Raw genomic sequence first — 13,440 nt, 5'->3', positions numbered from 1 at the left:
AAATATCTACCTTCAGTGCAATAGGTAAAATTATTTGTGAATGAACACTAGAGGGCATTATTGTTTATCATTACCTTAAAAAACTAATACAAATGTGCTCAGGAACATATTTTAATTCAGCCATTTCAGAATGACTTTTTTCAGTTGATTTAGGTAGCCAATAGCCTTGATGTCCATTGGCTAAAAGTTAGAGTCTAGTGTTGGGATGCATTTCAAAGAACAGACCGAAACAAAAATTTTATATCATGTCGTTTGAAGAGTTTGGAATATAACTCATAATTTTTGCCATATTTAGGGGCCAAGAAGGTTTTAAATGATTGGAAGAGATCCACAATGAAATAGAAAAGCTAGTGGAAGCATCATGCAAGAAATAAAATAAAACAAAGGAAAAACCATTTATAGCCATATGAAAAAGCTGCAGCCTATGGATAAAATAATTTATGAATTTTATCTACAGTTCTCCTTATTACACACCATTTAGCTAATCAGTCATATCTGCATTGAGTTAATGTTTATTTGGCAAAATCCCTGTTGCCTATCAGTAGTAGCATCTAATTCTTTATTTAGGTTAATTTGTATAATGTTAACTCAAAAATAATTTTATCTAAACAATAAAATCACATAAGCAAATATTAAAATCAGAACATTAAAAACAATTCAGTAACCAGCAGTAATAATGTAGAAGTATTTGCAGACATGTAGTCCACTTTTTTCTCCACTAATAGTAGAAAGTAAACAAATGCATATTTGAAAATATTGTTTATAATAAGTGACAACTGCCTATGTTCTCATGTGAAAAGAGCATTACTTGGCAATGCAGTAATGTTAAGAGAGAGAAAAAATGGAACTGCACACTCAGAGCATGTACAAAAATAGCACACACAACAAGGTTATAGTTCATGTTTTAGTGTCTCAAAGGAAGTTTATTTTAATTTGCAACAAAATAGGAACAGGAAGAAACATGAACAGCTAATTATCCAAGGATATCACTATGGCATCCTATCAGTGTACAACTGTTTAATAATTAGGTCTAAAGGAAAAGACATACCCCCCACCCTATTGTGTTTTTAATTAGATTTTTTTATTATTGTAAACTGCTTTGGGATAAAGGTTTGCTGAAAAGTGGGATAAAAATGGAACAAAGTATTTATTACAGTTAATTCCATTCTTACATTATAGTTATATATTTATATCCCACCTTTTCCCCTTGCAACTCAAAACAGCCAGGCAGTATCCTATCCAAGCCCATGCCCGTTTCTTTGCTGCACAGTGTGTCTTCCACTGCTCTCCAAATCAGCTGCAGCAGTTTTCCAGCATGAATGAAGTGCTCCCAGAAATACAATATGCCCAGGAATACATATTTACCTGTTTACCTATTTAAAACTCAAACCATCCCAACCCAACTTTCAAATATATTTCATTCTGAATTCTAGGATTATCTACCTCTGTCAACGACATTTTCATGATTCTGTGGAACAGCTGAATGACAATGGAAGAACAACTCACTGTTTAAGAGTTCATCTGCTCGCTGCTATAGTGCACTGCCTTCATGTTCCTATCATGTACTAAAGTCTACTAATCCAAGCAAATCTGTTTTCTTCATATCCAGCATGCCCACTATGGGAAAGAACACTAATCCTGCCCATCAAAGTATGCTTCATCATAGTAGCCTAATAATTTGTGGGGTGGAAGAGCAAGGACCACAACCATGATGAGCTACAACTTCCATTATCTGTGATCAGAGGCCATGATGGCTGGGACTGATGGGAGTGTGGCCAGGCATCTAGAAGGGACACCATGTTGACTATAGAGCATTATGGGTTGGCATCGTCTTCTCAGAAAAACTAACATCAGTTTATCAATATAGATATCTGGTAGTCTTTGGCAACACACTGTATGTGAGGAAATGTATATCACATTCACCATGGTCACATCTTCATTCTGTTACTGAACCCAAAGGCACAGCATGGTAGGTACACTTTTACTTAATGGTATCCTTGCCTATATAGGTTGCAAATCTTCATATAGCCAATCTTCATACTTTCAAATGCAGTGTAAAGCAGTTTTCAAAATTGTTTGTCACCACCATCACAACAAATCTGTTTGCACCGAAACATTGGGGGTTTTTTTTTGCTCCCTTTCAAATAATACTTAAGAGCTTGAAAATTATCTGTTGCTTTGTGACACTGGTCTGTATTCCTTTGCTGATAACAGGGTATCAGACAGGTCCATATATACTTCACTACGAATTCAGCCCTCTTCAATAAATTCTGTATACAAGTTCAGAAAAATGTTGAAGAAACTTTTTGAGAACAGCCATGCCAGCATTATACCATTTTCTGCAAAATCATCAACAAGACAATCTCTACTTGTGGAAAGAAGGAAGTAAAAAAACAGCTAATTTGTCAGAATTGCCAAAGCATGGTGATCCTAGTACAATACCTGATAACAGGCTAAAAATTGGTGTGTGGGTGTATAATATACAATAAATAGGTCTATATTTTAAGCTTCATAAAACCATTTTATCCATAAGCAGAATCTATACTACAATCTTCACACATTATACACATTTTTCATGTTACTGTGTATGCCATTTGCATGATGCTTTCACTATTTCAGTATTTTATGGATCTTTTCTAGTCATCTTTGGCCTTCATATCCCAAATAAACTAGGCCAACTGTGTGAAAGTTATCGTCTCAAACATCTAAATGGACGGGTTGCAAAAATCCATTTTCAACCTTTTCTTTAAACGCATCACAATAAACTGCAGGAAAATTTGCAAAAAACAACAACATTTAGCTCAAGTAGGTGGTGGAACAACAATGGCCTAAAACGTCTCCAGGAAATAGCAAGCTTTTAAAAGAAAAAGGTCCTAACAGCCAAACTCTGGATTCTCTTCTGAAAAACATCTGATGTGCGCTATGTTCAAATTTGTTTGATTGCCATGATTGTAAGCTTTCTAAAGGACTGAAAGTAATATAAACATGTGCAAGTTATTCAGTAGCAACCAAAAAATAAAATATAATACTTACACTCTCACTCTGAAAAGGGTTTAGAAAGTTTCCACCCATTTCACCATCATCTCGAGGGGTCCCGGGCTGATTGCTCATGCTCATATTACTGGGAGAGTTCTATTTGAAGAACACAACAGGAGAGCCAATGCTATATGTGTGAATTCATTCTTGTTTTATGTAAATGAAAGAATTCAAGGGCAAAAATATAAAACCCATAGCACTGCCACATTGTATTCTTGCCTAAATTCTCACGAGTGATTGACATATATTTTATATTTGCCATATGAGGTCCAAAGCAGAGCTCTTCCTCTATCATCCACATATATGTATACTCTCACATAGTGCACCACTAACAGATGTCTAGTTTCTCTTAGATCCCCTATTAAAGTCACCACCGGCTACAAACCAAAAATCAAAACGTGCCCCCAAAAGGTGTTAACTTCTGGTTTGTGAGGTGGCATATTGATGGGGGTTATACTTGGTAGTTTCAGGATGGCAAGGGGAAAAGCGTTGAACATACTTAATGCAGCTGTCTGGATTATGGTATTTGCATCATCAATACTGAATACATGCATTTTAATACATTGATCACAAATAGGATAAGTGATTAGAGATCATCAGGAAAATAATCCCTTATATTCAGGAAAATCAATAAGCTAAATCCATTTAATGGAACACGTATCAAGATTAAGTTTCAACCTTCTATAAATGATAATCTCGTTTGCATAATGCCCTCAGAGTGTTGATAATCCAATAACAACTACTTCATTTTAAACAAGGTGTTCGTTTGCTTTTAAGTGTTTAACCACTGTAATAAATCTGCTTAGAGAAAAACAGTGCCAAACATCAAATATATACTTACTTTGGAGATACTGTCCATGTCTCCTGAGCCTAAAATTAAAATGAAGATTCAGTTTAGTTGTGGATTTCATCACTGAGTCTTTTCCAAACGTGAATACCTTAAATTTTGCCACAATTACGAGCCTTTTAATTTCAATGGGTCCAATAAATCACTATCAATAGTATGACACTGCAAGTTTAGGCATAAAATACGTTATCAGCGATGGCTTGGGCACATAAAGGTTGAAATGGGAGGTGTGGGTGTTTGCTATCTCATAGTAAGAAGCTAGGTGTATCATATCAGGAAATATGGCAAGATTTCAGCTTGGCTAGAGCGTGAATTGGAAAAATGGTACAGGACCCAGACACCAGGAGTTTCAGCTAAGGTCATCGTTAAAGCAAAAGGGGGAGCTTAGAGAGCCTATCAAGTAATCTTACAGATACCATTCTATCAGGAGGTCCAGTGCTAGAGTACAAACAACTGCATATAAAGGGCAGGTGAATCTTTTGACCTTGACCAGTAGACTACTTTTTGGAATTATTTTGGTGCTTTGCTCTGTTGGATTATTTCTGTGTTGGATTATCCCCTGGGAGACCACTTCTAGTAGTAGACTGTGTAATTAGAAGTATATATAAGAAACCTTTTGTTGGTCTTCTCTTGTGTGAAGTCTGTGTGAGACAGTGTATGTGTTCTCAATAAAGAGTCCGTTGAACTTTAAACATACATGCTTGAGCTGTACCAACTTGAGCTCGGTGGGTGGATTCCCAGGGACCAGAGAAAGGTAAGGCAGGAAGGAGGTTGTAGGATACCTCCAGGTCAAGTCCCCGTACCCAGTTAATAATTCCACAAACATCTAAATCATACAGTCTACTCAGAGCTTAGCTGAATATATCATCCAATGTTTTTACATTTTAAAAATCATTTTTTTCTACTGAATATTTAACTTTTTTCCTTTAGGTTATGATATACTGCAAAAGAATATATGCTTTTTCTTTTTTTAACCTATTGTGTTTCTGTGAAGTTGCTACAGCTCAAGTTGGGACAGCCAAAATGAGTAAATTGAAACAAGATGTATGCCATTTTTCTGCATTCTGCTTGACTTTTTTTTTTTTTTTTTTTTTTTTTTTTGCAAATTCACACCCAGAGCATGCTACCACCAGCAGAGGAGTTGTTGTTTTGACACCCTTGCTCATGGGAAATGAACAAAAGTCACAGTTGTTTACCATCTGTCTGCTGTATTGTGGCAACATCTCTGTATGAAACTGGTTGCATTATCATGGATGAGGAAGAAGTGGTCAACCCAAGTAAAACAGTCCTGTCAAACACCCCACCAGTTGCCAAATGAGCAAAAGCTCTCCCCCTCTGCATAAACAGACTTTCCCACTCTGCCCTTGCTTGTTCTTTCAGTATTTTGATTTTGTAACTCAACCCTCAGTTGTTTTTTTATTTTATTTTCACCTTAACTTTAAGGAGAGAACTTCCAGGACTTTTAAATTTCCTGGCATGTTATCATGAAACCTTACTCTAGAATCATAGCATGTTGGGGCTTTCCACCTGTGCAGTTTTATTTTAACTTCTAAAACACATGCAACTTAATTTATAAAGCACGATAGGAATCTCAAGTAGACAATATATATTTTGTATGTCAGGGGTTTTTTTTTTGCTAGAAACCTGAGAATTGCCATTTAGAAATCAACTTCCCTGGCTGCAAAGAAAATTTTGAAAACGTAATGGAAGTAATTCAAAACAAGACATTCTGAAATGAACTCAGCACAGAGTTGAGAAGTCAAGGTGCACTACTCTTACCTAATGATCCATTCATATGATGTGAATCCATTCCACCCAATCCACCCATAGGGCCGTCAGACCCTGGTCCCATTGGAAACTGCAGAAAGTTAAAATACATCATACTACATGCTATTAAGTAACTTTCACCACTTAATAAATCTATGGTAAAGAATAAACTGCATGGTAAAAACTGGAATATGAATAACAATCTTGTTTCTATTTCTGTCAATCTTGTATTTAAACAGTAAAAATAATTATCTCCAGAAATAGCTAGAAAAAGAGCTAGGAAATTACCTAAACCACTAGAGATACTCACATAAGCAATATTTATGTTAACATCGTTACATCAGAGTATAGCCTTGGAGCAGCCACTGCAAACATTTCTATATTAATGAAAATTTAGTGGAGCAATGTTGGCATGTATATAAGTCATGTTCTTTCACATAAAGGGAGATAAGACATACAAGAATAATGTTTCATACACTAGTGTTTAAGCTGCACAATTTAAATATGTGTTTTCATTTCTAATATTTACATTAGGTCTGTTGGGTCCAGGAGGAACTGCATTCATTAAAGTGTACATATTGTCTCCAGAGTTGGTTGAATCTAAAACAAAAATATATGTAGGAGGTCACACATCTTCAATGGAAAACAGCCAGTGAACACAATGAGCTATTAATTCAAGGCATGCTTACAGTGCCACGGAAGAACACATTTCAGAACTGCTCTCAAATTGGACGTACAGTACACATTATTGTTAACATCAACTGTAATGTATTTTGCTTATAAGCAGCATTCGGCTAGACTGTGAGCAAATGCTTGATAAGGGATTTGTTGCAGATGTTAAAAGGAAAACAGGAGCAAATATTGCATAGGCATGGACCAGCAGCAGTTTCCTTCTTTTAACATGGAAAATAACTGAACCCAGATGAGAATCCATTAGTATTCAAACTGAAGGGCACCAATATCCAATCTGCTTTGCTTGCTCCATTAATGGTTCACGAGAAGGCACTTCCCCAATGTTTCTGCGAGACGCAATGACAATGAGAAGTCTGGCCTTTCAAAATGGAAGAACTGAAGAGGTACAGAGGAGAACCAGCTATGATTTAACAAGCATCCAGACACAATTTGGCACTGGGCCAAAGGCAAACAGTTCTTGCCTTCTTGGTAATTTCTGCCTGTTGTGGATGCTCTACCAAAGGGACGTATTTAGGTTTGAAAGGATGATTCATAAAGCTGTGTTAAAGGTAAAGGTACCCCTGCCCGTACGGGCCAGTCTTGCCAGACTCTAGGGTTGTGCGCTCATCCCACTCTATAGGCCGGGAGCCAGCACTGTCCGCAGACACTTCCAGGTCACGTGGCCAGCATGACAAGCTGCATCTGGCAAGCCAGCGCAGCACACGGAACGCCGTTTACCTTCCCGCTGGTAAGCGGTCCCTATTTATCTACTTGCACCCGAAGGTGCTTTCGAACTGCTTGGGACCAAACGACGGGAGCACACCCCGCCGTGGGGATTCGAACTGCCGACCATGCGATCGGCAAGTCCTAGGTGCTGAGGTTTTACCCACAGCGCCACCCGTGTCCCTAAAGCTGTGTTAGTCTTCCATAATTAATAAAATTATAAGTTACATCCATGTATAGGAAGATGGAAGTGGTTCAGAATCCTAAAGTGATTGCTGAAACGTTAAGCAAAATTACATACATTTCTCTTACCTGTGTATGCATTTTAATTATTTGTTGCCTAAATCATGCATTTACAGTATTTTTTAAAAAACACATTTTTAAAAAAATATTTTGCATTGCTTTGACATTTTCTGGTTAAAATTGGGATACCTGCTGGACTAGGCATGATGGGTGTTCCTGGTGGCCCCCCGCCTCCTGGTGGACCCTAAAAACCAAACCAAACCATTTAATTAATAAACAAACAAAAGAGCAGTCAGGATCACTGAAGAGACTGAAGTAAACAATATGCTTTTGAAGGGTTTCTGCATGTGACAGAATTGACATATTTTATTTTATCATTCATTCACTCAGATAGTTGAGTGCTTATCAATTTGGAAGTAAAACAAGGCTATCCAAAAATAAGAGAGCAATTTCTACATACACATGGAACTCCCCAGTTATGTGCAAATATATGTCTATATTGTTTTTAAAGTAGCAGCTGAGCTTACTTGAACCATGACTGGTAGAAGCACCAAGGGCACTTTAACCAAGTTGGGAGGGGAGGGTGTGTGTCAGGCATGTAAGTTCTGTGCCTTCCTTACGCCAATCAGTTAAGGATCCCAAGTGCATTAGCCACATGGCAGCTAAAACAGCAAGCAAAGGGGATAAGAAGACAACCATAATATTTGGTTTTGGCTTAGCTAGCAAGGTCAGCCAAGAAATTTGGATCCTTCCTTATCAGATTCCATCTGGGGATCAAATTACACTACTGACTACTGGGGGGGGGGACAGTAAGACAGACTTACAGTGGACGCTCGGGTTGCGAACGTGATCTGTGCAGGAGGCACAGTCGCAACCCGCAGCATTCGCAACCTGCAGCACCGCGTCTGCTCACGTGCATGTCACGATTCGGTGCTTCTGCGGAAAGCGCGATTTAGTGTTTCTGCACATGCATGAGCACCGAAACCCAGAAGTAACCTTTTCCAGTACTTCTGGGTTCGGCGCAGTGTGCAACCCGAAAACGCGCAAGCTGAAGCGTCTGTAACCCGAGGTATGACTGTACTTACATCTTAATTGCTAATTTCTCTCACATGTCAAAATTGTCACCACTTTGTAACTGTGAATTCAGGTTCAAATTTGTACACTCTATATAGAGCACACCTGAATATTCTAGTAAATTTGACAAGCTTGATAACCACGTTTTTTCCACACAAGCATATTAAGGTTTCACAGCAGGTTGTGATTTTGACACTTTTGCCACCTCCAGTTATCTAGAACAGGGGTGGCTAACTTCTTTTAATGCAAATTCCACATCCGGGGGGGGGTGATCCCAGTGGTGGGCATGGTCACACCTCTCTTTCACACACCCACACCCCTTCCTGTTCAAATGATTGACTTGATGACCACGCAAGGGGAAATATGTAGGGTACTGGGCTGGGTACAGAGCTTTAACTCTCTGGCCACGCCAGGCTTCTCTCTCCCTTTTCTGCCCTACTGGATTCTACTTTGCAGGATGAGGCTGGTGGCAACTGTGGATGTCAGATGTATAACCAAGTCACGCTATTCAATCTGTGCCAGTATGGCTATCTGCTTTGTGTATCGTTACGACATGGTTCTAATAATCCTCTAAAATCACTGGTTGTAAATATTTAATAACAAAAGTTTTAGATAAAAAATCTAGCTACATTCCCTAAACCAATTATTCAGATGATTACAATGGTGATTCTGCCACTTAAGATCAGGTTTTCAATTCCCACTCAGTTTAAGTGAAGAAAATAGAATAAGTCAAAACAGAACGGAAAAAGTGTGAAATATGTTCTTATATTTCACAAAATTTTATTTGTGACTATACTGTTAGATACTTTTTAGACCCTTCAATACAAATGAAATTTCTTAAATTCAAGCTCATAATTGTGTTCCTCAAAACAGCTGCTTTTACTTTTTCATTATTGAAGACTATGCATTGTACCAGTTAGAGAACATATGCTGAAGTAAAACCCAGCATTCAGGGCAATTTTGGCAAGACTGTTAACTGTTTTACTAATGAACATCAACATATGTACTACAAATATATAGCAGACGCAATGATACAAAACAGATCAGCTGTTCACTTCTCAACCAATACACATGGGTTTTCCTCAACATCTGGACAACCATTTCTTAACCCAAATGAAACGTAGCATTTATGCTAATGACTGCACATATATAAGCGGACACACACAAGAATACTCACTACATAATTCCCAGGTGACGCAGAAGAGTATGGTATCTGAAAAAGAAAAGAAAAGAAAACTGAGTTTTATTCCCTTTGAGATATAATTCTTTTATTTTTAAAAATGCTTCATTTTGAAATTTAAAAAGTTTCTATTTTTATTTTGAACAAGTCAGCAAATCACTGCTAAAAAATACCAGTGATCAAGTGATATATAAATGCCCTATAAATAAATAAATAAATAAATGCCACCTTACTACTGCCATTTCCACTATTTAAATCGTATTAAGTAAAGCTGAAGATGAACATTTTATTATGGTTTTTCCAGGCAGCAATTGTTGTCAGAAAGCATTTTGTGGTTTTAAATGTTCTGTATAAATCAGCAGAATTAAGAATGGAAGAATCTTTGTTAAACAAAACAGCTGAGTTCATACTATGAGGAGTAGCAACTTATTTTATATCACCTTTCTATAAAAAAACAACAAAGGCAGCTAACAAAATAAAAAACCACCACCAAACAATTAAGATATCAAAACATAATAAACTTAACACAGCAGCACAACAGGCTATTTTTAAAGTAGTGATAGTCATAAGATTATAAGGAATGGGTAAAAAGGTAATCCAACTGCCTTGTCACCAAAAGCCACCTGAAACAGAAATAGAAAAGCTAAATGCAAGGAAGATGAAAATAGACCTACAACAGGTACTGAATTTAGCTTATGAAAAGGCCCTTGGATGTGTATCTTCAGGGAGCAGAATGATATAGATAGTATTCCTGAGCCAGAAGGTATGTTGATAAAGTTATGAACAACTTAACAGTAAGTTTTGCTTTTTGCTTTTTTCAAAAGGCATAAAACAGGATTACAAATTCCAGTACATTTTGATATATACTTACAGAATTGGCATTTGTAGGGTTTGGCCAAGGTCTACCACCTCCCGGACCCCTAAAATATAAAAGTTCACAAGATAATCTGAGCTGCAGGAGAGGTAAGAGGAAGGTGAAATACAATTCTGAGAGTGGAAGTCTTTTTGTGCAGTGTTGGATCCTGCTCTTAATATAGAGGACAGGAGCATCCTCTAGTCTAATAAAGACTTCCCCAGAAATATAATATAGACACAACCTTACACCATCTAATTGAAAGATAGACAAAGAATATTTTAGGGGGGGAAAGGGGGTGGGAGGAAATTTAATGCTACAGTTTCCGGACAGTTAGAGGATTCTAAAACAACCTAATCTAATACCATCCACCACTTGCTTTTGCATCCTTTGCCACTCCTGCGTTGTTGGAAGTCCTTCAGCTTTCTCCCAATGGAAGTGTAGAGTGTTTGAGGACCAGGACATTCACAGGGAAACCAAAATGCTTGTTTACAAAGCTATTGTACTACGCACCAACTTTACTGTATGTTTGTGAAACATGGACCACTTATAAATGCCATCTCCAACTCCCCAAAAGATTCCAACAACGGTGTCTCCAAAAAAAATTATATATCACTTGGGAAGACAGGCAAACTAATGTCAGTGTACTGGAAGAAGCAAAGATCACTAGTGTCGAAGCAATGATTCGTCAGCATCAACTTACTGGACTGGTCATGTTGTTTGGATGCCTGATCACTGGGCAACAATTTTTTACTTTTTGAATGTTGTCTAGATTTCTACAACTGATTTAGGGTATTTTTGCACTGCTGAATCAGGAAATGGCATCTGTTTCTCTCCATCAGGTCAGGTTTACTGTAAACTGAATGGTGGGCATTGATAAAGGTAAGTACACATAAATTGCATGTTGCTTCACCATTTTTCAAACTTCAGGGCTTGAACTTCCATTTCTTGGAACTCCTGGAATGCTCAGCAGCAGGGAGGTCTCTCTTCAGAGTCCAACAGTAGTCAGCCATCATGACTGCATCCCAGTGACCCTGATACCTGGTCTCTATCTCTTTCATGTCCTGATGGAATCTCTCCCCCTGCTCGTCACTCATTGAACCCAGGTTCTCTGGAAACCGGTCCATATGTGAAAATAGGTAGTGCATCTTGACGCTCATGTTGCACCCCAGGTTTCTGAAAGCAGTCAGCATGTTGTTGACAAGTTCTGCGTAGTTTCTGGCCTTATTGTTGCCAAGAAAGTTCTTCACTACCAGAACAAATGCCTTCCACGCTTCCAGTTACACTTCGTTCATTGAGTTTCCGAACTCTGGATCTCTGATGAACTGAAGGATCTGAGGACCGTCAAAGATGCCAACTTTCAACTTCTCCATGGTCAATCCTGGAAAAGCCTGGCACAAGTAAGTGAAGCAGTCACCATCCTTGTCCAGAGCCTTGGTGAACTGCTTGATTAAGCCAAGCTTGATGTGCAGCGGTGGGAAGAGTATTCTGTCTCTGTCCACCAGAGGGTCGTTGATGACGTTCCTTTCTTTGCAAGGCACCAATTCCTCCCGCACAGGCCAGTCCTTCTTCGTGTAATGCTGAGCACGGTCCCTACTATCCCACATGCACAGAAAACATGGGTACTTGGTGAAGCCAGACTGTTGTCCCAACAAAAAGTTCACCATCTTCAGGTCAACACAAATAAACCACTTATGCTGATCATAACCAATTTTCTCCAGCACATACTTCACCGCTTCATAGTTCTCCTTCAGTGTACTCAAGTGAGCCAGGGGTATAGAGGCAAACTGGTTGCCGTTGTGTAGCAGAACACATTTCAGTGATCGCTTGCTGCTGTCAATGAACAGTCTCCAATCTTTGGGTTCATACTGTGGCACTCCAAGCCACATTATCTTAGTTTTGATCCCCCAACTTTATGCTTTGCCGCACCTATTTATGGAAGATTTCGAGGTTTTATGACTTCAAACTGATCCCTTTTCGACATAATCACCCAGAACTATCGGACCTGAATACTTCTTGTCATTAAAATAATCATTTCCAGTCAAAACAATTATTCGACATGGCATTTTACTCCCACCAACTTCTTCTAAAACGCTCCACACAAGCATACATGTGAACAAAAATGTAAAAAAAACGACATGTGGCCATAGCTCAAAAACTTGACCTGACTGAGCAAAACCAATGTGATTTTTGGATTCAGCACATCAGATTCGTCCTAAATCAACTGAAAAAATGCAGGCAACAATTTGTTGTTGATCAGTGAATTATCGTCCAAAGCAACTACTCTTTTGCCAACTTAATAGAAAGCGTAATGCCGGTGGACAACAAAACAGGTTAAAGACACTCTCAAGACAAATCTTAAAAAATGTAGTAAAAACACTGACAACTGGGAAACACTGGCCTGCAAGTGCTCCAATTGGAGAATAGCCTCTACCCAAGGTGTAATGGACTTTGAAGAAGCACGAACTCAGGACAAAAGGGAGAAACGAGCTAAGAGGAAGGCACCTTTGGCAAATCCTCACTGTGATCAACTCCTACCCGGAAACTTATGTCTCCGCTGTGCAGAGGATGTGCGGATCCAGAATTGGCCTCCACAGTCACCTACAGACACACTGTTAAGACCATATTCATGGAAAACAATCTTACTTAGCTACAAGTGATCACCAAAGAAGAATAAGCTATTTCTGATAACTAATGAGCAAGTAACTATATGTCTGACAGGTAGCATATTATTACAATGTTACTGTCTTGCTTCCTTTATTTGACATATTTAACTTACTAACATAACAAACACTTCTAAAGTAAATGCATAACTATTTACATCTTTAATTCCATTTACTTCCAAAAACATGTAATACTGACAGACACCAACTGCCCCATCTTTACCACACCGCTAACATTCTGCATATCCAATGCCTTCCTTTCCTTATCCATACTAGGGTGTAGTACCATTGGCACAAACATAATGAAGATACAGGTTGCTTTCAGTTATTATTCTTCTGTTGTAATCTACAAGCAGAACTGCAATTGACTTTCAATATAGTC

The 13,440-nt window shown here is 38.3% G+C and overlaps 1 protein-coding gene across 10 annotated transcripts in view; it reads right to left on the bottom strand.

The window, feature by feature from the left end:
* The window catches only part of SSBP2 (single stranded DNA binding protein 2), a 113,573-nt gene that overhangs the window by 3,066 nt on the left and 97,067 nt on the right, over nucleotides 1-13,440 (bottom strand). For all 10 annotated transcript variants that reach the window (XM_081881241.1, XM_081881247.1, XM_081881243.1 and 7 more), the window contains 7 exons: nucleotides 10,414-10,462; nucleotides 9,540-9,575; nucleotides 7,478-7,532; nucleotides 6,180-6,250; nucleotides 5,663-5,741; nucleotides 3,878-3,906; nucleotides 3,034-3,132 (listed from right to left, as the gene is read on the bottom strand). In XM_081881241.1, the coding sequence (XP_081737367.1) occupies nucleotides 3,034-3,132; nucleotides 3,878-3,906; nucleotides 5,663-5,741; nucleotides 6,180-6,250; nucleotides 7,478-7,532; nucleotides 9,540-9,575; nucleotides 10,414-10,462 (418 nt within the window). The remainder of the gene's footprint in view (nucleotides 1-3,033; nucleotides 3,133-3,877; nucleotides 3,907-5,662; nucleotides 5,742-6,179; nucleotides 6,251-7,477; nucleotides 7,533-9,539; nucleotides 9,576-10,413; nucleotides 10,463-13,440) is intronic.

This window comes from Podarcis erhardii (assembly GCF_964252035.2).
Source record: "Podarcis erhardii genome assembly, chromosome: 11".
NCBI lineage: Eukaryota > Metazoa > Chordata > Lepidosauria > Squamata > Lacertidae > Podarcis > Podarcis erhardii.
This window is presented reverse-complemented; position numbering and strand designations above follow the sequence as displayed.